The sequence below is a fragment of the Eschrichtius robustus genome, chromosome 2, assembly GCF_028021215.1.
Source record: "Eschrichtius robustus isolate mEscRob2 chromosome 2, mEscRob2.pri, whole genome shotgun sequence".
Classification (NCBI taxonomy): Eukaryota; Metazoa; Chordata; class Mammalia; order Artiodactyla; family Eschrichtiidae; genus Eschrichtius; species Eschrichtius robustus.
Window position 1 is genome coordinate 143,506,260 of NC_090825.1, and position 26,382 is coordinate 143,532,641.

General features: G+C 43.3%; 1 protein-coding gene across 5 annotated transcripts in view; it reads left to right on the forward strand.

Moving 5' to 3' along the window:
• TENM2 (teneurin transmembrane protein 2) overlaps positions 1–26,382 on the forward strand; it is a 998,704-nt gene that overhangs the window by 690,063 nt on the left and 282,259 nt on the right. For all 5 annotated transcript variants that reach the window (XM_068536332.1, XM_068536333.1, XM_068536336.1 and 2 more), the window contains one exon: positions 22,354–22,592. In XM_068536332.1, coding sequence (XP_068392433.1) covers positions 22,354–22,592 — 239 coding nt within the window. The remainder of the gene's footprint in view (positions 1–22,353; positions 22,593–26,382) is intronic.

Sequence of the window (26,382 nt, forward strand, 5' to 3'; positions counted from 1 at the left end):
CTTACGTGCCAGGTAAAATGAAAAAGAGGTATTGCTGTGGGGAAAATTAGATTCACTCACTGCCCTTGGTTCTAGCTGTAGGGCCCATTCTCTTTATCCCAAACTTGCTGCAGCGTGGCCAGTGTGATTCAAGCCTAACCTTTGCTGCCTTTTGTTTTCTCATTAATATTTGGCAAGGCTTAAATTTGCCTCTTTTCTCCATCTACCTTGCCTCTATCTTCCTAACGGGGATATTATAAGAATGTCTAAGACGACTTAGTCAAGTTTCTGGGTCCCCAAGAGAAATGTTGAGTACAACAGTATTATTGTTCTAACTATTACAGGAGAGCGCCATGATCAAGGGTTTGAAAATCCCACACGGACAGTCTCTTTTGTGAAATAAGTATGTGAGAGCTCTGTTAATAAGAGGCCCTCAAGCCAAACTTATCTAGGTTCTTTATCTGAAACTCCTATTTTATGCTAAATAAGGATTTTTGTATTTCCCACCTCCCATTTGTAATCCCATTACCAGCTGTATTCATTGGACTTCAGCTTAATTCATCCAGCATGTATGCAGGTCATGTAGGGGCTGAGCATCGAGCAAGGCAGCAAGGTGCCGAGGGTGAAGGAGGAAGATGGTGTGGCCCTTGTCCCCTGGGAATTACAGTCTAGTAGGAGAAAGCTAAGCATGTAGTTTACATGAATATGGAAAGTTGTAAGATGGATTTAAGCTCAGGGCACTGTCTGGGAACATAGGATGCTGGGGGTCAGGGAAGCTTGGGCTGTGTAGAAATGGGGTGTGAGTCCCATTCTGATGGAAGCATGAGAGTTACCCCAGCGAAAGGGCCTTCCAGGCAGAGGCAAGGGAATCAGAAAAGACCAGAAAAGCCAGAATGCCCAAGTATTCTGGATCCACTGGGCTGGGACTCAGTGTAGGAGAGGCTCCAGGGCCTGTGGCGGGGACACCTTCCAGGCCCAGTCAAGCACCCTGTGGTTTATTCTGTGTAGGAAACGGAGCCTGCAGAGATTTGTGCAGAGGTGTGTTATGGTCACATTTGCAGTGAGGAAGAAGAGAGACTTTGATGGACATACCAGAAAGGCAAGAACTAAAGTTCACTGCAGTTAACCAAAGGATCCCATAGGGAAGAAAGGAAAGGGGACTAAAAGGCAGGAAATACATACTTTCGGGAGGCTGTCTATGGGAGTCATTGGTCATTAGCTCCAGAACAGTGAAAGCCAGCATTTACTGTTAGGTATGTGCTGAGCCCCCTCGTTTAATCCACACAATATCCCCATGAAATATTTTCAGTCGTTTTCACCATTTTCCAACCAAGGAAACAGATTCAACAATATCAAGTCATTTGCCCCAGGCTGTGCAGGTTACAGGTGGGGCAGCCAGGCTCTGATATCCACATGCTGCCCACAGTTTACCCATTAACCGCTGCCCTGCCCAGCCCCCAAGAATGAGCGGGTGCTGTCCAAGCACCCCACCCTGGCCTGACCTTCTTCCTCCCTCCTGGCCCCTGCCCTTCCCAGCCACTCCTCTTCCCCTCCCAGAAAGGCAGACACTGCTTTGTTTTTCATGTAACTACTTCACTTCTTGTCAAGCCAAACCTAAGAGCCAGACAGGACCCCAGTTCAAGTCCAAGCCTCTGCGATCTCTGTAAGGCAGCCTCCCCTCCCCAGACTCTCCTTGAGGTTTTGTTTAATGCTCCCACTTGCAAAGAAAATGCCTGATGGCAGGCCTCTGCCTTTTAGTCACCTCCGCGTCAGGCAGCTTTCAATTTCCTGCGCCTCAGCGTGTCCGTCTGCATCTCCATCAAGACTTCCAAGATGGCAGTGACAAGCTTTTCGGGTACTTAAGGCAAACATGCATGACAGTTTTCCTTGACACTTGCATTTTTAAAAAGCCTTGCCTTGGGCCCTAGGAAACCCAGCATTTGAGAAACCAGGAGCCTTTCAAGGAAGCCAGACTTTCAGAGCCTGCTTCCCTGGGACATGTTTTGTGACAGGGACACTGCAGGATCTGCCCAAGAGGACATGAAGTGCCACAGCAATATTTACGTGTTGATGCTAAATGATGGTTGCCTTTTTTCATGGCTTTGGGGGTGTGTGTGTGTGACTGAAATGTATGGACCTGTTCTGTGCATTGTCAGTGGGTATGTGGCTGGCCTACAAACACACTTAAATGGCACACTTCCACAAAGCATTAATTTCTGAGTGTCCAACAGATATATGTAGGCAAGCAGACATGTCACAGGGGTTGCTACAAAGCTTAATTAATATCCCTGAAGGGCTATAGCATTTCCTGTAGAGTGCTAAGTGAGAAGAAAATGTTGTACCTATGGATATTATACATGTAAAGAAATGTGGGGGGCTTCCCTGGTGGCGCAGTGGTTGAGAATCTGCCTGCTAATGCAGGGGACACGGGTTCGAGCCCTGGTCTGGGAAGATCCCACATGCTGCGGAGCAACTAGGCCCGTGAGCCACGACTACTGAGCCTGCGCATCTGGAGCCTGCGCTCCGCAACAAGAGAGGCCACGATAGTGAGAGGCCCGCACACCGCGATGAAGAGTGGCCCCTGCTTGCCGCAACTGGAGAAAGCCCTCGCACAGAAACGAAGACCCAACACAGCCAAAAATAAAATAAATAAATAAAAAACTTAAAAAAAAGAAATGTGGGTACATACACTGATAGGCCTTCTTATATTTGCTTATGCCCCAAAGGGTCCGATGTAAATTCAAATGGGAAAATAATTTGTTTTCAAGATAACTATCTTTTATTTGAGGGTTGAAAAAAGGGAGCAGAGCCCCAAACTTAAATGCCAGAAATCTCCACCACAGTGGAAAAAGGAAATCCATAACACACAAAAATGAGTAGCAGTTTTCTTTCTCTTCTGGCTGTTCCCACGTCTAAGATAGCTTTGATGACTTTAGGACTTGTTGTTAGCTATGTAAGAATTTAGATAAATCGATTTTGTTTTCTTTTCTAGGTTTTGAAGGAATCCCATAAAATACTTAATCTGTCCCTTTTAATTTTTATGACATAGATAGGCCTGCCTTCTTCTCTTCTTTCTCTCCTTCTTTCTCTCCTTCTTTCCATCCCTCCCTCCCTCTCTCCACCCAGTGACTAGGTCTTAAGAACCTACAAAAATCTAGGAAATAACCATTATTGGGGTCTGTTTGTTTGTTTTTCATTTCTTCTGTACTTTAGTGTACTCATTCAGAAATGGAAATGAATGAAAACTTTATTTCTCAAAGGCATACCGCATGGAACACCAGTTTGAAGACTGGGAAGGTGGGTGGGTTAAAATTTCTGTAATCAAATCAGTAAGCAGAATGATAAATATTTTGCAGAGGGTACTGGGATATTTAGAATATTTAAGATGTTAAAGGCTTGTGAAAATATGTAGTAATCTCCTTAATTTTATTTACTCCAGTATTTCCCAAATACCACGGAACACTTTCTTTACCTGAAGTTAGTAATATACAAACACACTTGGAGATCCCAAGAACACACTTTTTTTTTTGTATTGTATTGTATTTTTTTACATCTTTATTGGAGTATAATTGCTTTACAATGGTGTGTTAGTTTCTGCTTTATAACAAAGTGAATCAGCTATACATATACATATATCCCCATATCCCCTCCCTCTTGCGTCTCCCTCCCACCTTCCCTATCCCACCCCTCTAGGTGGTCACAAAGCGCCGAGCTGATTTCCCTGTGCTATGCGACTGCTTCCCACTAACTATCTATTTTACGTTTGGTAGTGTATATATGTCCATGCCACTCTCTCACTTCGTCCCAGCTTACCCTTCCCCCTCCCGTGTCCTCAAGTCCATTCTCTACGTCTGCATCTTTATTCCTGTCCTGCCCCTAGGTTCATCAGAACCTTTTTTTTGATTCCATATATATGTGTTAGCATATGGTATTTGTTTTTCTCTTTCTGACTTGCTTCACTCTGTATGACAGTCTCTAGGTCCAACCACCTCACTACAAATAACTCAATTTCGTTTCTTTTTTTTTTTTTAACATCTTTATTGAAGTATAATTGCTTTACAATGGTGTGTTAGTTTCTGCTTTAAAACAAAGTGAATCAGTTATACATATACATATGTTCCCATATCTCTTCCCTCTTGCATCTCCCTCCCTCCCACCCTCCCTATCCCACCCCTCTAGGTGGTCACAAAGCACCGAGCTGATCTCCCTGTGCTATGCGGCTGCTTCCCACTAGCTATCTATTTTACATTTGGTAGTGTACATATGTCCATGACACTCTCTCACCCTGTCACATCTCACCCCTCCCCCTCCCCATATCCTCAAGTCCATTCTTTAGTAGGTCTGTGTCTTTATTCCCATCTTGCCACTAGGTTCTTCATGTCCTTTTTTTTTTTTTTCCTTAGATTCCATATATATGTGTTAGCATACTGTATTTGTTTTTCTCTTTCTGACTTACTTCACTCCGTATGACAGACTCTAACTCCATCCACCTCATTACAAATACCTCCATTTCATTTCTTTTTATGGCTGAGTAATATTCCATTGTATATATGTGCCACATCTTCTTTATCCATTCATCCGATGATGGACACTTAGGTTGCTTCCATGTCCTGGCTATTGTAAATAGTGCTGCAATGAACATTGTGGTACATGACTCTGTTTGAATTATGGTTTTCTTAGGGTATATGCCCTGTAGTGGGATTGCTGGGTCATATGGTAGTCAGGAACACACTTTGAGTCTTACATTTCAGACCTTCTCTGACCCTGACTGAAGTAGGAAGCCCAGAGTTTCTTCAAACCCTTCCTAGAAAGGACTTTGTAATTTTGCTTTTAAGATAAAACATAATATCTCTCTCCACCTAAACTTTTGAAATTCATCCATATGCAGACTCATTTACCAGGTTCTGCAATAGTTGGGCCTAGTGAGTAAGCACTGCTTATAATACAGTGCTCAGAACATGGGCTAACAATGAAAGCATTTTAAATAAAAAATGTCAGGGATAAGGGACTTCCCTGGTGGTGCAGTGGTTAAGAATCTGCCTGCCGGTGCAGGGGACATGGGTTCGACCCCTGGTCCGGGAAGATCCCACATGCCGCGGAGCAACTAAGCCCGTGAGCCACAACTACTGAGCCCACGTGCCACAACTACTGAAGCCCGCACGCCTAGAGCCTGTGCTCCGCAACAAGAGAAGCCACCACAATGAAAAGCCTGCGCACTGCAACGAAGAGTAGACCCCACTCGCTGCAACTAGAAAAAGCCCACGCACAGCAACGAAGACCCAATGCAGCCAAAAATAAAAAGAAATAAGATAAATTTTTTTTAAAAAATGTAAGGGATAAGATACCTTTCCTAGAATATAAGCCCTACCAGGCTCTCACTATAGCCTCTTTCCTGAAATGAGAGCCATTGAGTTGGGAGTGTTAAAGCATTTTGTAAGGTGTGATTAACTCTTTCTGCAAATACTGCTACCTGGCTCTTTGGTGATGCTTCTTGTTTTTGTAATTTATTTCAAGTTTTCAAAAATAAGCTCACAACATGGGTTGGATGCAAGGAGTCTGACACAGTGTTTAGGGCCAACCAGAATGTAACCTTGCTGAGGAGTTCAATGTGGACCATCATTCTCTACATTTAGAAACCAACTAAAGGTTTCTCAAAAAGGTAAACATAGTTACCATATGACCGAGCAACTGCACTCCTGAGTATATCCTCCAAATAACTGGAAACAAGTACTTAAATAAATACTTGCATGCAAATGCCCAGAGCAACACTATTCCCAATGGCCCAAAGATGGAGACAACAGAAATATCCATCAATGGATGAATGAATAAAGAAAATGTGGCACATATACAGTCGGCCCTCCACATCCGCAAGTTCTGCATCCGTGGAGTCAACAAACCATGAATCAACAATATTTGGAAAAAAAAAAGTTCCGAAAAGCAAACCTTGAATTTGCGATGCGCTGGCAACTATTTACATAGCATTTATATTGTATTTACAACTATTTACATAGCATTTACATTGTACCAGGTAATAAAAGTAATCTAGAGATAATTCAAAGGAGGATGTATTTAATTATATGCAAATACTCTGCCATTTCATGTAAGGGACTTGAGCGTCCACGGATTTTGGTATCCAGGTGGAGTCCTGGAACCAGTCCCCGGCAGATACTGAAGGTTGATGATATATATGATGGAATAGTATTCAGCCACAAAAAAAGTAATGATGTACTAATAAATGCTACCATGGAGATCACCTTGAAAACATTATGCTAAGTGAGAAAAGCCAGGCACAAAAGGTCACGTGCTGTATGATTCCATGTAGTAACTGAAATATCCAGAATAGGGAAATCCATAGAGATAGAAATCAGATCAGTGATTACCAGGAGCTGGGGGTGGGAGAAGAGGGAATGAGAGTTGCTGCTTAACGGAGACAGGGTTTTCTTTTGGAGTGATGAAAAATTTTGGAACAAAATAGAGGTGGTTGTACGACATTGTGAATGCACTAAGTGCCACAGAATTGTACACCTTAAAATGGTTAATTTTATGTTATGTAAATTTCACCTCAGTAGAAGAAAAAGTTAATTAATGGAAAACAGCTAGAGGATCAATGTGTCTCCCTCGGTCTAAAAGATCTACTCATGGGAGAGACAAAGTAGTCTGGAGAACCCGATTCTTGCTCCAGTGTTTTCCAAGAAGAATGCTAGGGGCTAAATGTCTATTTCCAAAACATGCTCTGAAATGGCTAACTTTGAGGGCACGACAGAAAATATCAGCACGTGTGATCTGATTAATACTGGTAAATGGATCCATGTGGGTAGTATGTTAACATCTGAAAGATGGCCCACATGATCCCTGTGCAGCGTCATGGTAAATGCAACTCTTCAGGCTTTCCCGAGATCACTGAAGCACCAAAGATAAGGAAATAAAAAGGGTATATCAGGCAGGACTCCTTTGTTACAGAGGTAGGGAGGAAAAAGAGAAAGATAAATGGATTCTTCTCCAGGTGGTGGAGGGTAAACATAGGGTGTTTTGGAGGTGAAATCCATTCTCATCATATTCTTTTAAAAGTGATTTGGAAGAGAAAATACACCATGAAATCTCCATGTTTGCAGAGATACGAAACCTATGAAGATAAACTGCTCGGTATATCGGTGGGCAGAGAAGTGACAGATAAGGAGCAAGTACATTTACCAAAAATTCTTCCAGACTTAAACGAATTTTATCTCTGAGGCTCCTGGTTACAAACCAGGAACTAGCCATGAGATTAGTGTGAACTAATGCCTGAATATATGCATCCACTGGGTTTACTGTGAAAAGGGAGAAATGAAGGACTGCAAAATGTACAGAATCACTAAGTGGGATCCTAGAAGTAAGCCTAAAAAATGCATTACCCCACTATTTTCCGAAACCATTGTGTGTCCTCAGTGGAAATAATCGATGTGATTATGGCTAATGTACCTCAAGGATGACAGAAAAGTTGAGGAGAATTCCAGCTTGAAAGATCAAGAAAATGAGAAGGCTCTCACAAAACGTGCTGGAAGCCTCCTCAGAATAGAAAGGTGAAGGTTTCTCAAAGGATTTAAAATAACCACGTGTAGACGTAATGAGAACATCGTCTTGTTTTACCAAAACCTTGAAAACCAGAATGACAGAGCATCCCTTGAAGGGGACGCTACTGCATAAATAAAGAGAAGTGTTGCATCTGGGAGCAGACAGGAAACTTTGAAATTCATGCCTTCCTACAGGCAGCAGAAAATAAACTTCTCAAGATCTAGATTGGCTCGTGTTTTTATTCATCTACTAAAAATTGATCGAGCACCAGACATCTGCTGGCACTCTTCCAGAGACTGGGGATACAGTGGTGAGGAAGACTTCATCTGGGCCCTTCAGGAAGGTACATGCCATTGGGGAAGCAGACAGTAAGACAGGCACAAACAAGATAGCTACTCAAAGGGATTAGTGCTGGGCGGACGAGAGGGCTGTGTCTGTACACCACTGCCATTAACCAGGAAGTGGGGTGGTCCTCAGGCTGCCAGGGAGGATAATCAAGCGATGGAGTGGGAAGGACTGATCAAGGAAGGCTTTCTGAGAAAGTGAGCTTTGAAAGGAAGCTTGAAAGACCTCAGAAGGAGGAGCCATGCAGATATCTCCGCTAAGAACATTTCAGACCAAGGGAAACACAATGAGAATACCCTGAGATGGAGAGAAGCCTGGCCTCTTTGAGGGACAGCAGAAAAGTACGGCGAAGCCTCAGGAGCAGAGTCAGTGGAGGCTGGGAGGAGGTGAGATAGGCCATAACAAGGTTCCGCGTCAGCCATGGCGAGGGGCTGGATTACCGCTAAGTATAAAGGAAGTGGCAGATTTTAAGCAGAAGAGTAATGCGATTTGACTTGTGCTTGCAGACAGTGACTGGCTCCTGAGTGGAGGATGGATGTAAAGGGCCCAAGTGGAGAAGGGGAGACCTGTTTAGAGGCTGCTGGATGCTGTAGGTCAGGCGCAAGGTGATGCAGAGGTATAAGTGGCGAGAAGAGGATGGATTGGAGGCAGAAAGGAAATCGACTGAAGATAGATCAGGTGTGAGGGAAGGACAGGAACCCTGGTGAAGCCTAGTGAGGTGTATGGTGTGGCGCTCACCCAGATGCCACCCTCTGAAACTGGAGCACGCATCTCCCCTGCCAACAGATCTCAGCCAAGTCCCTCTCTGAGACTGAACTTCAGCTAGAGACTGAACTTCAGCTAGAGACAGCCACCCTGCGCCCAAGGTTACATCCCTGTGGACGGCCCACATCTAATGACTGGTCCAGGTGAGGTTATTAAGGCCCAAATCCTGCAGCCCAAATTGAAAGCACTTGCAGAGGCATCCCAGCTCCAGAGCTCGCCCTTTGCCATAGCATCCCTGTTCAGTGTCTCCCTCCGCCCAGCCTGCTTCTGTCACTCCCAAGAGCACTTGCTAATAGAGTTTCTGGATGCAGATGTTTCTTCCTAGAGTCTGCTTCCTGGGGATGGCACCTGTCCAGCTGATGGGTGATGGCTTCTTGAACCAATATGGGTGAAGCCTGAAGAGAAGGATAGTTTGGAGTGAAAATCAGGAGTTGTGTTTGCTCATGTTCACCTTAAGATGTCTAATTATATCCACATGCCGACGGAGTCATAGGTGCCATGTTAAGGGGTGGCTAGAATATTCTGGAGAAAAACCCCAAACCCTCAAGGCAGATGGCAAAGAAGACAGCCAGGCCTTTTCATCACAGAGGACTAGACTGAATTCCCATGAGTCTCTTCTACCGTAGTTATTTTCAAGTTTGAATGTTCCTAAATCTGCTTCCTTTGTTCACAGAGAAGATAAAGTTTAAAACCCTTTGTGTTTGGACTAAAATCCAAATTCCTTGCTCTCAAAACCATGCATAAAATAGTCTTCCATTGGGCCAACCTCTTCTTCCCACCACTTGGCCCCTGGATCACAACACAGTGATCCACACTGTTCTTCATTCACATCCTCAAAAATTCAATCTTTCCCACCTCAGGGCCTTTGCACATACGTTTCCTTTGCCTGGGATGCTCTTTTTCACCGTTTGACTACCCGTTTCTTATCCTCAGACCTCCCCTTTTTGATCATCTCCTCAGAGAGGAGTGACCACACTAATGGAGTCCCACATTTTCTCTTAGTTCTTTGTTTCCTTCACAGTACTTCTCACACTTTGTAATTATTTCATGTATTTATTGGTTTACTCAGACTTGAGTTTTGTTTATTTGGTCTGTCTCTCCAATTAGAAATTCCACATGAGGGTAAGGACTTAATTCACCATTGTATCCACGTGCCCAGTAAATATCGGTTGACTCATAACTTCATATTTTAGATATTATATTCTTTCCAAGGATGAGGGAAAAAATACAATACATACGTGTATTAAACACATCCTGTAGGCCAGCTTCTGTGCTCACAAATTATATTACCTCTTTCAGCCCTTCCAACAGTTCTGTAATGTACATATTATTATTTACCCATCCTTTAGAGGAGGTATCTGAGGCTCAGAGAGATTATTTGGCATTCCCAACATCATGCAGCTACTCATGGAGTTGAGATTTCAATCCAGACATGCCTCACTCCAAAGCCTGTACATTTTCCATTAAACCGTGATTTGTGTGTTCCTTCAGCAGACATTTGTTTATTTATTTATTTATTTATTTTGGCTGTGTTGGGTCTCCGTTTCTGTGCGAGGGCTTTCTCTAGTTGTGGCAAGCGGGGGCCACTCTTCATTGCAGTGCGCGGGCCTCTCACTATCGCGGCCTCTCTTGTTGCGGAGCACAGGCTCCAGACGCGCAGGCTCAGTAATTGTGGCTCACGGGCTTAGTTGCTCCGCGGCATGTGGGATCTTCCCAGACCAGGGCTCGAACCCCTGTGCCCTGCATTGGCAGGCAGACTCTCAACCACTGCACCACCAGGGAAGCCCACAGCAGACATTTGTGAACACCTACTACGAACAGAGAAGAATACTAGGAAGCAAAAGATATAGGACCTGCCGTGGAGAAGCTTGTAATTTGACTGGAGAGACAAGGCAAACACAAAGGACAGATGTAATAGCGTGACGCAGAATATGATAAAGGGACATACCCTAAGGTTCCTTCCAGCTCGAAAATTCTTTGACTCTCTGAATGGTACAGGCAGTAAACGCAGTGGGCGAAGTCATTCTGCTCCTTGATTGTATCTGATGGCATGCATTCTCTCTTCATCCACCTCTGGCTGCCAGTGAACACAAATGCAAGTCTGTTTCAGATGGCTGTCTCGACACTCCCATATTATAGTGTATGGTGGATTCAAGGTCAAGTTTGAAGTCAAAGTCAGAAGTCTTTGGTTTTTTCCTGTACTATATTAAGACTCTTACCAATTAACTTGAGAAAAGTCAACAAGTGAACAACTCGGGGCGGGGGTGGGGGGGGGCGGGGTGCGGTTTGAGGGCGGGGGAAGACTCCTCATCTCATCCCAAAGACTCTGAAATGGATTTGCTCACAGAACACCAGGCTTCTTTAGTGACCTCCTGAGACCTTGCCTGTCACACTGAACAGTATATCATTTCACAGGGGGAAAAGAAAAACAAAGTCTTTCCATGAGAAAGGCTATGTTATATCACAGTGTGACGCTATTTAAATATCAAGCTTCTATTTAGAAAACGGAAGGCAATAAATTGAGTTGCTAATTATTCCAGCTGTGAGTATTTTTGGTATGACTGCACATTTTGAAGAGGGCAAAATAGAGGATCTTCCTGTTGTTCATGGCATATGCAAATGTAATGACGGTCCCCTCTGCTCTCAGAGGTTCAGGGATCAGAAACCTTGAAAGCCTATTTCTCATTGCATCAAAATTGGTTTGAGTCTAAGCTTAGGGACTCATGATATGAAATGGGCTTTTCATTATACTAATTGGGTTATTGGCTGCTTCTTCAAACTTGGGAAGTAGCAGTTTTTTAAAACATTTTTAAAGTTTTGTTTTTAAAGCAACAGTTCACTTCTCAACCCAAGCATAAATTCCCAACCGGAAGAGGAGAAGAAACCTATTAGTAATGTCCTCCATCCCTTCCCTTCCTAATAAAATTATTTTTGCGGGGTGGAGCTGCCGGCAATGCTCTAGTCTCTGTGCTAATTAGGACAACGCATTCATTTTACAGATATTTTGAATGAGCTGGGCACTGCGTAGGTCAAAGAGATCTAGTAAATAGCAAGATATACATGATTCCTGCCTTCAAGCGATTAATAGCTACATTTATTGATCACTCACCGGACGTCAAGCTCAGTGTTAAGGCTTTCACGTAAATAAACTCATCCAATCCCCCTAACAAGCCTATAAAGTACGTACTAGCCATCTTTCACTTTAAAGGTGAGGCCACAGGGACTTAGAGAGGGTAAGTAACTTGCCCAATGCCAGGATCCAAACCCTGGTTGTCCAAGTTCAGAATCTGTACACTCAGTATCTTACTGCTTTCAAAAAGAATTAAATTAATAATAATAATAAGAGAATGTTTATATGTAGGGAAAAAGTCTGACTCTAAACATCAAATGTTTACCAGTCTCTCTCTCAGAGTACGGGAGACCTTTGCTTTCTGTTTTTTTTTAACTTACGTACTTGGTTTTTCTTTTATAACGTGTACCTCTTAAATTTGCAAATAGGAAAATAAAGGCAGGACACTTAAAAGATTGCTTAGTTTTGCTATTCAAAAAGTGGCTGGGGGGCTTCCCTGGGGGTCCAGCGGTTAAGACTCCGTGCTTCTAATGCAGGGGTGCGGGTTCGATCCCTGGTCGGGGAACTAAGATCCCACATGCTGCGCGGTGCGGGTAAAAAATAAATAAATAAATAGTGTCTGAACAGTATAGTATCCAACGTCATCTTTCTCATTATCTCATGGTTTCTCCATCTCATCCTGGAAGCTTCTCTCTTTTTCTATTTTCTCTTTCTCTGCATGCCCTATGTGTCTCTCTCTCTCCCTTCTCTCTCTCTCTTTCTCCCTCCTTCTCTCTCTCTCTCTCTCTTTCTCCCTCTCATCTCACCCACCCTTCAAGTTTCCCTTCTACCAGCGCCATTCCTTCTCAGATTGGAGAGCGTAATAGTGATGCCAGAAAGTGTGGTGGTTATTTAACCTCTCTCCAGCTAAATGTTTTATCATATCTCCTGAAAACCTAATTATAGCAACTTTACATGCTACAGTACCCTTTATGGGCTGCCTCTCTTTTTTTAATTTGTTTTTTTTATTTTTTCTTTTTTCCTTTACCATCTTTATTGGAGTATAATTGCTTTACAATGGTGTGTTTGTTTCTGCTGTATAACAAAGTGAATCAGCTATACGCATACATATATCCCCATATCCCCTCTCTCTGGCGTCTCCCTCCCAACCCCCTTATCCCACCCCTCTAGGTGGTCACAAAGCACCGAGCTCATCTCCCTGTGCTATGCGGCTGCTTCCCACTAGCTATCTATTTTACATTTGGTAGTGTATATATGTCAATGCCACTCTCTCACTTTGTTCCAGCTTACCCTTCCCCCTAAGTCAGAAAGACAAAAACAAATACCGTATGCTAACGCATATATATGGGCTGCCTCTTTATTAAACTAACTCCTTTAGAGACAATAAACCTGGTGCTTCAAAGGGCATGGCCAGCACCAGTGAGATGAGATGGGATCTCCTGTACTGATCACCACCCCCCACTCCGGGTGCACTTCTGCCTCTCTCCTTTCTCTGGCTTTTTATCAAATTTCAGCAACAGCCTGTATGATATTCAAAATCTTTCAGGGATTAATGGACGGCGTATCAATACTTTCATCCACTACTCTGAATACCCCTGAGTTTATTTTCTGGAGAAGTCAATTTTCTCGGTAGAGCAACAATCAATACCTGGTTTCCCTGATAACCAGAGCTGCTTTTTTGCACACGGTGCTACCTGGAGACCATTCAAGGCATTCACTCGGTTTCAAGGAGAACGTTGGCTGCAGCTGACTTCATGAGCAAAGACAGCAGCTGCACTGTTAGTCATTAGTCGTCCTGGTTAGTTGCAGGGTGCTCTGTGATGAGAGAGCAGGATCCAGATTGAGAGAGAGCGAGAGGAAGGAAACAAAAACTTGACCTCGATACAGTTGTTTCTCTAGTACATTTCTTTTTCGAAGCCCTGCTGGGATTTCACCCTGGGAATACAGCTAAACCAAGAAAAAAGAGGGAGACTGCCTCTTAGGATCCCACTGGTTGCAAGCTGAAAAACAAAATGGTAGTTGGTGTTAAGGGATTTTCTATATTTGTTTCTTTGTTTCTTTGGTAGGTTTTCAGGTTAATGAGTGAGTTTATTCACAATTGACTCAGGAGAGAAGGAAGAGAAATCTTTTGTTGGGGCCTCAAGTAATTTAGCCAGCCACTGCTTCTCAAAGCTTCTGCTCTAGATCAGTCAAGCTCCATCTCTATCGCAAGAATAAAATAAAAATGCACAGTGAAATATACAAGCAGCTCATGCGGCTCAATATCAAAAAACAAACAACCCAATCCAAAAATAGGCAGAAGACCTAAATAGACATTTCTCCAAAGAAGATATACGGATTGCCAACAAATACATGAAAAGATGCTCAACATCACCAATCATGAGAGAAATGCAAATCAAAACTACAATGAGGTATCACCTCACACCGGTCAGAATGGCCATCGTCAAAAAATCTACAAACAATAGATGCTGGAGAGGGTATGGAGAAAAGAGAACCCTCTTGCACTGTTGGTGGGAATGTAAGTTGATACAGCCACTATGGAGAACAGTATGGAGGTTCCTTAAAAAACTACAAATAGAACTACCATACGACCCAGCAATCCCACTACTGGGCATATACCCAGAGAAGACCATAATTCAAAAAGAGTCATGTACCACAGTGTTCATTGCAGCTCTATTTACAATAGCCAGGACATGGAAGCAACCTAAGTGTCCATCGACAAATGAATGGATAAAGAAGATGTGGCACATATATACAATGGAATATTACTCAGCCATAAAAAGAAACGAAATTGAGTTATTTGTAGTGAGGTGGATGGACCTAGAGTCTGTCATACAGAGTGAAGTAAGTCAGAAAGAGAAAAACATACCGTATGCTAACCCATATCTATGGAATCAAAAAAAAAAAGAGTTCTGAAGAACCTAGGGGCAGGACAGGAATAAAGACACAGACGTAGAGAATGGACTTGAGGACACGGGGAGTGGGAAGGGTAAGCTGGGACGAAGTGAGAGAGTGGCAAGGACATATATTCACTACCAAACGTAAAATAGATAGCTAGTGGGAAGCAGCCGCATAGCACAGGGCGATCAGCTCGGTGCTTTGTGACCACCTAGAAGGGTGGGATAGGGAGGGTGGGAGGGAGATGCAAGAGGGAGGAGATATGGGGATATATGTATATGTATAGCTGATTCACTTTGTTATACAGCAGAAACTAACCATTGTAAAGCAATTATACTCCAATAATGATGTTTAAAAAAAAATGCACAGTGTTTTTAATTGATGGAGTCCTTCTTACATGGACGTGAGGCATGAGTTTCTTGTTTGTTAGACTTCTTTTTAAAGTCTTCCATGGTTGTTTCATCAGAGAAAAATGTATGCCCTTAATTTTCTAAGCCAATCTGAAGCAAAAGCCTGGTTTGCTAAGATTCTGCCTCAAAACTGCATGCCTCTGCTGTCATGTAAATCGCACGGGGGAATGGCTGTTAGGTTTGCGTGCTCTCTCATAGTTTTTATTAAATAGTTTTGTTTTCACAAGAGGAGAAGTGGTGACAGGTACTGAAAAGATTGATAGTTTAGGGTGAAGTGATGATCACTTTATTCTAGGAACTCACTGGGACCAAGGGTACAGAACAGAGGACAGAGAGGGACCATCCTTCCTTAGCTTTACTACTCAATCCGACAGCCAGCCTCTGAGCCGCTAACCTGTGCCGAGCCAGATGCTCGGTCCCGGGACTGAAGCTTTGATAACCCCCGTGGCTACGAAGGAAAGACGTATGCACACAAAAAAAAGAAGTATTATTTTTTTGTGCAACATCAAGGACTGATTTTCTCTCTCCCCTCAAGTGTTAGCAAACTCCAAGGACAGCACTTTGGGGGCCCCTCATTTGCCTTTCCTTTCCGAGGCACAAGTGGCCAATTCTGAGAGCAATTGAGTTGTGCTTGAAAAATGTCAAGTGCATTTGGAAACTACACATTTCTGCTGATGCCTGGAGTCCTGCGCTGAGCTACTTCCATGGTCGACTGCTGGGAGGACGTTCGGTTGGGGCATCACAAATGATCCCTTGGAGCACCCTCAGCCTGCCCGTGAGGGGGAAAAGCTGTCTTAATAGCCAGTTCAGGACAAATCCGGAGAAGTTCCCTAAGCCTTCCGGGTCCTCCCATTGACCATCTGGCCAGACCATCACCTTGTGGGTCTTGCTTCATTTTATTTATCTTTATTCCTGCTTCATGTGACTGCGACCTTTGGGTGAATCAGAGCTTGCATTTTTTCAGCTTGTTACTATGAAAATTTTCAAACATTCAGAAAAGTTGGAAGAATAGTACTACATAAGAAAAACCACCTAGTTTCAACAATTGCTATCATTTTGCCACATGTGCCTTATATATCTATAGAGAGAGAGATCTTTTGGCTGAGTCATTTGAAAATAAGTTTTGACATGACGTTTCACTCTTAAACACATCAGCATTCAAAACTTGCATTTAAAAAAATACATCTAGTAACCGTCTAGTGTGTTGTGGATAAGTCAGACGTGTTTGAAAGTTGCAAAAATGGTTAGGGTAGAGTTTCTTAAACTTTATCATACATTAGAATCACTTAGGAAGCTTCTTCACCAATACTCTCCCAGACCCCAGGCCTAGGTCTGGATGCAGCCCAGGAATTTGTACTTTTCTAGCAGAGCCTTCAAGTGATCCTAAAGCAGGTATTTATGGGACGTAATCTAAAGATCGCTTCTTTAGAATCTTCCTTTTTTTATTTGCTGAATGTAATCTTCTAGAGATTCATAACACCAGGGTGTAACTGTATTGGGTGAGGAATCTATGTATCTTTGGTACTCTGGTTTAATAATTCTAAGGACCAGAAGCTAGAAACAAGGGGTGTGATAACTAAATGAGTTTCATTTAACAGTGATCATTAGAGACACCACAATACCGATGAGCAGCCTGAGAGATGTATCCTGAAAAAGATAATACAGTGCCAAAAAGTATACAGGTTGTTTTTGGTCTCTGGCAGGATCTGGCCTTGTATGTATAAATATAGACACTTGCCTGTATGAACTATGCAAACTTATAAACCTGTTTGGAAAATAAGAGTCAACATGGCAGAAGGAATCCTAATTTCAAAATTCAAAATGTTCGCAGTATTGTCCTTTTAGCATTCATGATTTTGGCCTTGGGAACGTTGCAGGTCTTTCACTCAACAAAAATTTGTTGACTTCCCTCTTTGTGCCAGGCTCTATTCTAGATGTTAGGATACAGTGATGAACACATCAGACAAACCTGATTATTTTGGACTTAATAGAAATTCAGTTCTAATGATGGAGACAGACAGTAAATAGCACAAATGCATATACCCTGAAGAAGAATAAAGCAGTTATAACAGGATAGAGAATGACAGGGAAAAAAGTAAGGGAGGCAGGAAAGATCTCTCTGGGAAAGTGACTCTGGAACAGAATGTTGAATGATATGAAGAAATGAATTGTGCAGATATTTCCAGGCAAAGGGAACAGCAAGTGCAAAGGCCCTGAGGCAAGAATATGTTGGATGTGATATGATGAGGACTAGCAAAAGGACAGTGTAACTCATGGAGGGGAGGAGGATAAAGTGGAGGAAGATACAGTTGGAGAGGTGGCCAGAGGGCAGATCATGCAGGGAATTGTAGGCCATGGGAAGGATTTCTGATTTTATTCTAAGTATTATTGGAGGCCTTTTCTTTTACTTTCCTTCCTTCTTTCCTTCCCTCCTTCCCTTCCCCTCCCTCCCTCCTTCCCTTCCCCTCCCTCCCTCCTTCCTTCCTTCCTTCCTTCCTTCCTTCCTTCCTTCCTTCCTTCCTTTCTTTCTTTCTTTTTTCTTTCTTTCTTGGAGAAGGGGATGGTGATGACATGTGACATAATCTGACTTTCTTTTTAGAAGGAAGCATGAAAAATAGATTGGATTGTCAAGGGGACAGTGTTAGGATCTCATGAAGCAATCCCATATACAGTTAAGTCCCTACATATGAACGAGTTCCGTTCTGAGAGCTCTTTCGTAAGTCCAATTTGTCCGTAAGTCCAGCAAAGTTAGCCTGGGTACCCAACTAACACAATCGGCTATATAGTACTGTACTGTAATAGGTTTATAATACTTTTCACACAAATCATACATAAAAAAAAACAAACACAAAAAAATAAAACATTTTTAATCTTATGGTACAGTACCTTGAAGAGTACAGTAGTACAGTACAATAGCTGGCATACAGGGGCTGGCGTCGAGTGAACAGGCAAGAAGAGTTACTGACTGGAGGAGGGAGGAGAGGTGGGAGATGGTAGAAATGAAGGATTGTCAGCAATAGGAGACGTAGGGCAAGCTGCAGTTTCACTCACGCCTGACGTTGATGTTGAAGCCCACAGGTTCTGGGCTTGAAATAAAGATACTATACTACTGTACTCTCTACAGTATTGTACAGTAAAGTACACAAAAGCACAACCACTTGTAGAGGATGCATGCATGTGACAACGTACGCGGGACACGTGAACTAACTTACGTGATTGGACATGCAAACACATGTTCGCACCTTTGAAAGTTCACAACTTGAAGGTTCATATGTAGGAGACTTACTATATAAGAAATAATAATCATATTCTTCTATTATTTCTTATAAACGAGTGCATTAAAAAATAACTAAAGTCAATTTAAACTGCTTAATCTTCATCTTGTGATTTCTCTCATGTTGCTACAACATTCCTGTTTTCACTTTATTGATTCTGTCCACAAATATGACTGATGTTGAGGCCCTGATGTTTAGATTCTGGAAGTACCAAGATAGTAATACCACTGTCAAGTGTAAATTTGGTTTGGGACAGACACATTAAACATATTTACATAACATAACATAGTATATAATATGTTATATATTATTTATATACGTATTGTTTGTAGATACATATATATATATATATGCACACATACACACACACACACACACATATATAGACACACATATATATATAAACAAGTATATAAATAGCTTCTTGAGTGCACAAAGTGATGGGGCGCTTGGGGTTGGGGGGAATGTTGGAATAGGTTTCCGAGGTGGGTCGTTGGAAGGTGAGTAGGAGTTGGGTGGGGTGGGATGGGCGGGAAAGAACAAGAAAAGCCATTCCAGAAAGCATTACACATCATCCACAAAGGCACAGTGGCATGAACAGACTAGTTAAGGAACACTTGTGTCTGTTTGGTGTGGCTGAAGTATGGAGTTCATGGGAGCTGGAAGCATAAGGTTGGAGATGAGGATAAAAAGGCTAAGTAGTGGTTGTAAGAGTGTGGTCCTGTATTGAGATTTGGGTTTCCTCTTCTAAGTACTGGAGAATCCATAGGAATTTATAAGTGAGGGCATGATGGAATTCGTGGTTTGGGAAGAGAAGTAGCAGAGAGATGAAGGAGAGGGTTGGTGGGAGAAGTTTTCAGAAATAAAATGAAAGGGATCTTTAACCCATCGTGTAGGAGAAGATGAGGGAAAGGAGGAGGTGAAGATGACGATTGTGTCCTAGATGACTGGGAATAACAGGAGTCAGGAGGAGTGTGACTGGGGAGGGGAAGGAAAAGAGTCCGTGTTTGGTTGTAACTTGCTCAAGAGAATTAAGGAATGTAGAGGAAGAGATGCCCAATACACAATTGGAATGTGGGTCTCAGGAAAGAACTTGAGCTAGAAATGGAGATCTGGGGACTCCAGCCCCATCAGTGATGGCTGAAGCCAGGGGAATGGGTGAGATCTCTGTTGGAGTGAAAACTCATTAATGATGGCTTACAATGTCTGTATATTCCTTTAAGTTTGATTCCCTATTTTTACCACCCACTCTTGGAGGATTGTCCAAGAAGTCAACCTGAAGTAGTTCTAAGTCAAATCCCAGAGTTCTTCCACCACCCTGGCTTTCTAGTGTGTATATGTTCTAGCTTAATTATAAGGCAGTGGACTATTACTTGGTGATCTGGAGAACTCTTCAGGTGTTTGCTCAACATTTGTCAAGCTTTAAATGTAAAACATGTGTCAGGCTCCTTATGTTCTCTGAAGAATTTAGAATCAAGGCTGTTTGTAGGGCATCGAGCACTTAACGATGAAACACACCCTTGGTTAAGCGCTCGTCCTACATGATGGTGTGTAATCCCCACAACAACCTGTGCTGTTATTACTCCCACTTTACTCCGTTTTACTGATGAGGAGATGGAGGCTGTCAGGAGTGGCATCAGGTAACTTACACGAGCTTCCTTGTCCAGGAACGGCCCTGCCAGGACTCCGATCCAGGTGAATCTTGCTCCAAAGTGCCTCCTTTAGACACATCGCCTACTGCCTCCTCTTTCAAAGGCTCTTTTTATCAGGAGCATTCAAAGAGATCTATTGGACAAGGAGCACAAACCTTATTTATAGAATCAAACCTCTTGGCTGTGTTCAGATCACTGAACATTCTTATAGCACAAATAAAGTTTTACGTATTGGTTGTTTATTTTGATGTTAGCCATGCTAAATAATTCACTAATCAGCTACTCATTTTCTGACATGGTTGTCAGTGATCTCAGGCTCCTTTGATCTTTGTCAAGGATTAAAATACTTGCAAAGTTTTATCTGGAAGCAGCCAAGATACAAGTATTTGTAAGGACAGTGATCTTGCCTCAGGATCCCACTGGGAAAGCCTGCTAACCACCATATGCAAGGAGAATGTGGTGTAGTAAGTCCAGTTAGAGCTTTTAGCGTCAGGAAGACCGGAGTTTAAGGCCCAGTGACCCCGCATGCTGACTCTGGGCTTCGGTTTTCTTGTTTGTAAAACTAAGGTAAAATTAGTATTCACTTCCATAGGGTCAACGTGAGATTTAGTTTCAAGTAAAACATTTAGCATTATGACACATCGTGTGTGGGGTCCATAAATATAATTGCACCTCATGAAAACCTGAAGGGAAAGGAAATACCTGTATAGCATTTTAAAATCTTAGAATTGAAACTGAGTAAATTCATAAAACAGTGAGGGAGCTTCATTTATTCATTCAAGTTGCCCCTACATGCTGAACTGGAGTTGGGTCCCAGGACAATAAAGATGAACAAGGTACAAAATAAGACACAGCCCCCAGCCTCCACCTGCTCAGACTCTAGACTCTACTGAACCCGTGCTTTGAAATCCGCTAGATATTTCCCGGAAGACGAGTCATCATTTTAAACAAGGTGTGGCACGGCACCTTTGAAGTTTCATAAATGGCACACGTAAGAGGGAGAAGATCTATTGTGGGAGAATTGATGGTCTTTGATGTGTCCTTAGAGTGACAGTCTCCTGACCCCTGAGGAAGAGTTCTACTAAGGGCCAACAGTACAGCGCATTATCCTGTTGACATACCATAGTTCTAGACAAGGGGCACCTTGTTCAATTGGCAGACAAAGATATTTCCAAAGAAAGAACTGTGATCTCGAAAGCAAACTTGTGGTTACCAAAGGGGAAAGGGAGAGGTGGGGGGAGAGATAAATTAGAAGTTTGGGATTAACAGATATACACTACTATATATAAAATAGATAAACAACAAGGATTTACTGTATAGCACGGGGAACTATGTTCAATGTCTTGCAATAACCTATAATGGAAAATAATCTGAAAAAGAATATATACACATATACATACATATAGATAGGTATGTATATATATAATCACTGTGCTGTACACCTGAAACTAACACAACATTGTAAATCAACTATACTTCAATTTAAAAAAAAAAAAAAGGATGCGGAAAAAAAAAAAAAAATGACCTAGAGGGGTGGTCTCAGAACAGGAGGCAAGTGAAGGGGGAAAACAGCCCAGATAGAAGGCTCAAGAGAGACAGTTTAGGATGACACTTAGGAGCACAGACTTCAGTATAAGACAGAGCTCGGGGTTTAAATCCTTGAACGGTTGCTTGACTTTGCCAAACCTGATTTCTCATATCTTAAATGGGGATATTATAATATTTAGTTTGTAAATAGTTGTGACAATATATTTCAAGTGCCTTTTTTTTTTGATTGACATACAGTTGATTTACAATGTTAATTTCTGCTGTACAGCAAAGCGATTCAGTTACGCATACATATATTCTTTTTCATATTCTTTTCCATTATGGTTTATCCCAGGATATTGAATATAGTTCCCTGGGCTATACAGCAGGACCTTGTTGTTTATCCATCCTATATATAATAGTTTGCATCTGCTAATCCCAAACTCCCACTCCATCCCTCCCCTATCCCTCCCCTACCCCTCCCCGCCCTTGGCAACCACAAGTCTGTCCTTCAAGTGCCTTTAAATAATAGGTCCTAATACCTGATAGAGCTCAGCATCATCTTCACCATCATCATGGCCAGCATCTCTGAGTGAGCAACAGTAACTCAGTTTCCATATTTGCTTTACATATGTTGCAGGATTATTGTGGAAGATAAAATCCAGAGGTATATGTGAAAACATGAAATGATGTGAGTTGATGGAATTCGTTTATGTCACCATCAAATGTAACATTCGCCCGTTTGCCCATGACAGGGTTGGGTAGATAATCAGGACTATATTAGTGCTATAGGAAGCAGAGTGGGGGAAAAAAAGCAGCTGGTTGGTCCTCGATAGCCACGATGTGGATCCTGACCCTTTCCCTTTCCCTTTCCCTGGCAGGCACTTCCTCTTTAAGACATCCTCGGGAAGCACACCCCTGTTTAGCAGCTCCTCTCCGGGATACCCTTTGACCTCAGGAACCGTTTACACACCACCACCCCGCCTGCTGCCCCGGAATACCTTCTCCAGGAAGGCCTTCAAGCTGAAGAAGCCCTCCAAATACTGCAGCTGGAAATGCGCCGCCCTGTCGGCCATCGCTGCGGCCCTCCTCTTGGCCATCCTGCTGGCGTATTTCATAGGTAAGTCAGGGCGGCTGTGAGCAGGTGGGGGCGATGTCGCCGACTTGTGAATGTAGAGGGAGGGCCTCTGTTGTCTGTACCGTTGGCTTGTTGGCTCCCGAAAGAGGTAAAAATGAGTGATGGGTGGGAGTGCTTTTTTCCTCCTGAAATCCATTTCAATCTGATGAGTTTCTCCTTCATGATTCTAAATGACATTTATCAGAAGTGAAATTAAGCATCCTTAGTGTATTCTCTCTTGGAGATAAGTTGAAAATTGTCATTCCTGCCAACCCATCCCTCACTCCTCAAGTAGCCTTCTGGTCTCCTCCATCTTGGATTTTAACCCAGATCTGTGCTCTGAAATTCACGCAGCATTGGCTAACTTCAGACAAAAACCAAATAGAAGAAGAAAAGCAATCAGCATGCCTAGAACATCATGATTGGATGGAAAGCCGAAGTAGCTAGATGACTTTTAGAGCTGGAGAACAGAAATAGGATAGAGAGGCTAGAGCACCCAACCAGGTCTTCATAGGGAATCAGGTCACCCAGACCCAGTGGATCTTGCCCAAGTCCCCTCCTTTGCCTCTGTCCCTTTAGCCTCAACTCTCATCTCACGTGCTGCTGAATCTGAGTCAGGTTCACCTCCCACACCAGCTGTGATTCTGGGTGGGAGCTCAGGGTATGACTTAGGATAGCAGATTGGTGAAGTTGTTGGGGTGTCTTTCTTTGAATGCCAGGGATGTTGATTTGCATCCGTGGGATGTGGCCTTGTAACTATGGGAAGCAGCAGATGCCAAGAGTTCAGGGACAGGGTGCCCCATGCATTGGAGCGTCCTGGGCTAGACACAAAGCCTGCTCGCAGCTCCTGGCCGCAACGAAGTGCCCTCAGCACTGCTACTTTGTCACCTGAACTTGCTAGCGGCAGATCTCCTGGCCCAGGCCGAGGCCACGGTGACGTTTGTTAAAGTTTATTTGAAACACTTGATGGTTCTGGCTCGGTCTCAGGGCCGCTCTGTCAGGCCTCCCCAGTTTGGCTGTGCCACGTTGCAAAGCAAACCTATAAAACAGCAGCAAAAAGAGACCGGCTCTAAATCAGCTCGTAACACGTATGCCGAAACCCTTCCCATTTACAAGAGGGAAAATAAAAACCAACCCTAACCATTCTGGTTTTGCCCTTTCTCCCGGTGTAAGCCCTCCCTTCTCTCTCACACTTTCTTCATCCTCAGGCAGCCAGCAAGAGAATAAGCTGGTCCAGAACTTCCCAGACCATTGTGCCCAAGCTTGCCTGATGGCAGAGGACAGTGACTGTGCTCCCCCAGAGATCTGGGGCCCTGCCCAAGGCAAACCATGACGGGCCAAAAACTGATACGAGGTTTTCGCTCTCTCCCATGATGCTGCTATGCTCATCTTAATATAGAAAAAGACGTTTTTACAGTCCTTGTCAGTTGCATCTCTCAGGAATGGCCTCCAGAAGTAAGAAACTTGACACGCCAGGGAAAGGCACCTTGTCTACCTGGGGCTTTGCAAACACCTTTGTGCTCTAAACCCCAGCTCTACATGTGGGCTGAGGTCAGATACCCACATACCCCTAGCTGAAAGTCATGTCTGCTTCTCACTTACCTCTTGATGAAGGATGGAGTCATGGATTGACTCGAGGAGGGGGAAGGGCATCTGTTGCACCCTCAGTCACTTGAGTGGAATCTTTTGTATCATTAAAGGTGGTTTTGTGTGCTTCCCCAGGTAGCTGTTGGGGAGGAGAAGGGGAGGGGTTGGTGGAAGCAAATTGAACATGCCTTTGGGGTCCTTGCATGATTCAGCTTTGTGTCAGAAACTTCAAAAAGGGTCCACGAGCTCACCTCTCAGGCTTAATGTTCTGCTGGGCCAGTGGGCACCATGGGGAGCCCAAATATAGAAATTGAGGCACTGCCTGCCTCTGCCAATACCGTCCCTTGTGTACCTCCTTCTCCACTCGCAGGAGAGAGATAGATGGCTAGTGCCTGATTTATCGAGCTTGATAGTTAAAATACAATAGCTTTCTGTAGGGTGATCATGGAAAACCCTGTAGCGAGAGTTTAATGTTTTAACTGGGTGTGTAACTTGTAAATGATGGATTAGGAAACATATTTATCCTCAGTCTGGAGGCTACTGGAAGCTGGACCCGAGCATCTTAGGATGGCTTATTAGTTTATAATCCATCATTTCCTATTATGTATGCTTTAGGTAAGATTATGCTTCGACCCTGGAGTACTGAAGAATTGTTTATGACTCAAAATGAGTGATGGAATGGGCCGATTCACCCAGCAGTAGTGGCGGTGCATGTAGGGCTACAGGGCTGCTCTCCAGAGGTGATGATGGGTCTGCAAGCATGGTGAGGGGGTCACGATCTGGAGGGCTGATCTTGACCCCAGTGATCCCTTTCTCCTTAGCTTTAATCAAGTTGTTTTCTTTCTGGGTCTTGGTTTCCTAAGTAAAACCTGGGAGTATGATGGTTATTGACGTTCAGAAACTCCAGAGTATGGTGAGGATTAATTAATGTGTATAAATCAATTTAAAGATGAAAGGCAGTATATTATTTATTACAGAGCTGCAGGGACACAAACAGTGCATTGAAAACACAGAGAAAAGTGCCGTCAGGAGCAACACGTGATTGTGCCTACCTAGAAGACAAGCAATCAGGGAGAACAGAAGGACAACATAAAAATCAAAGGCTTCCTGTTAAGGAGGCCAGAGTTTTTAAGGCCTGAGCCCACACTAGCTCGTACATGACCCTGTGTTCCACTAGAACATGACAGGTCCTGAAATTGAAGCGTCTACTGCAGGACATTTATAGACAGGCACTGGGTTCAGGCCTGCCAGGAACTGTGACAAATAGGCCAAATTATCTTCCTTGCATGTTGAAACCTGCATGAAGTCTTTCCAGAAATGAGCAATTTGGAAACGTTCAGCCCCATGACAAATTCTTCCATAGACCCAGCCTGTGGGTGGGTGTAAATCAGCATAACACCAGCCCTCTGGCAAAATGGAAGACGTGAGCCTTTACCAGCTCAGGAGAGGTCCCCCAGTTCCTGTTCCCACAGCTGAGGTCAGAGATCTTTTATGATACACTCTTCCAGCAGATTCTCCCGATGCCAAATTCTCCCAGTGTACAAAACATCCTAAAATGAATTCCTCTGAAAAGCTGCACAAACCACTAGGGGACTGTTTCGTGCGTTACTCAGCCCCTGGCCCAAATGGTTCCTAGGGAAGACGGGTTTAGAAGAATTCGGCTGTGAAACGCAAGAGAGCTTCCTGCTCAGGAAGTTGTCTGTCATCCTTGGGCAGCTCAAGTACTTTCATTGCCTGCAACACCAGAAATCCCTCTGGATCCCCAAGTTTCTAAATCATGTCACCAGCGTAGTGTTTCTCACCTGTTTTATGCCAACTCTACCATGTTTTTATCCTTATGGGGTGCATACAGTAACTGGTTAGAGCCTTCTGTTTGTTTAGAACTGTAAGCTTTTCCATTTAAAGCACTTTTATATTACTATTAAATTTGACCCATACCCCCAGCCCCCAACATACACTCTAGCAGAAAATGAAATTGGCGTATTATGATCATTTGACAAGAACTGATGCTGAGGCCCAGAGGGTCTCAAGTCACATGGCTAGTTAGTTGCAGAGCCAGAACTAGCGCTTGGTCTCCTGATGCCTCGTCTAACATCTTTCCCTTGACTGCTCTCCACTAAATATCACAGTTAGCCATATTTTCCAAATACTGCATAAGACCTCAAGTCATCCTTTTCGTAGCATCAATTCACCTTACCTAATTCTG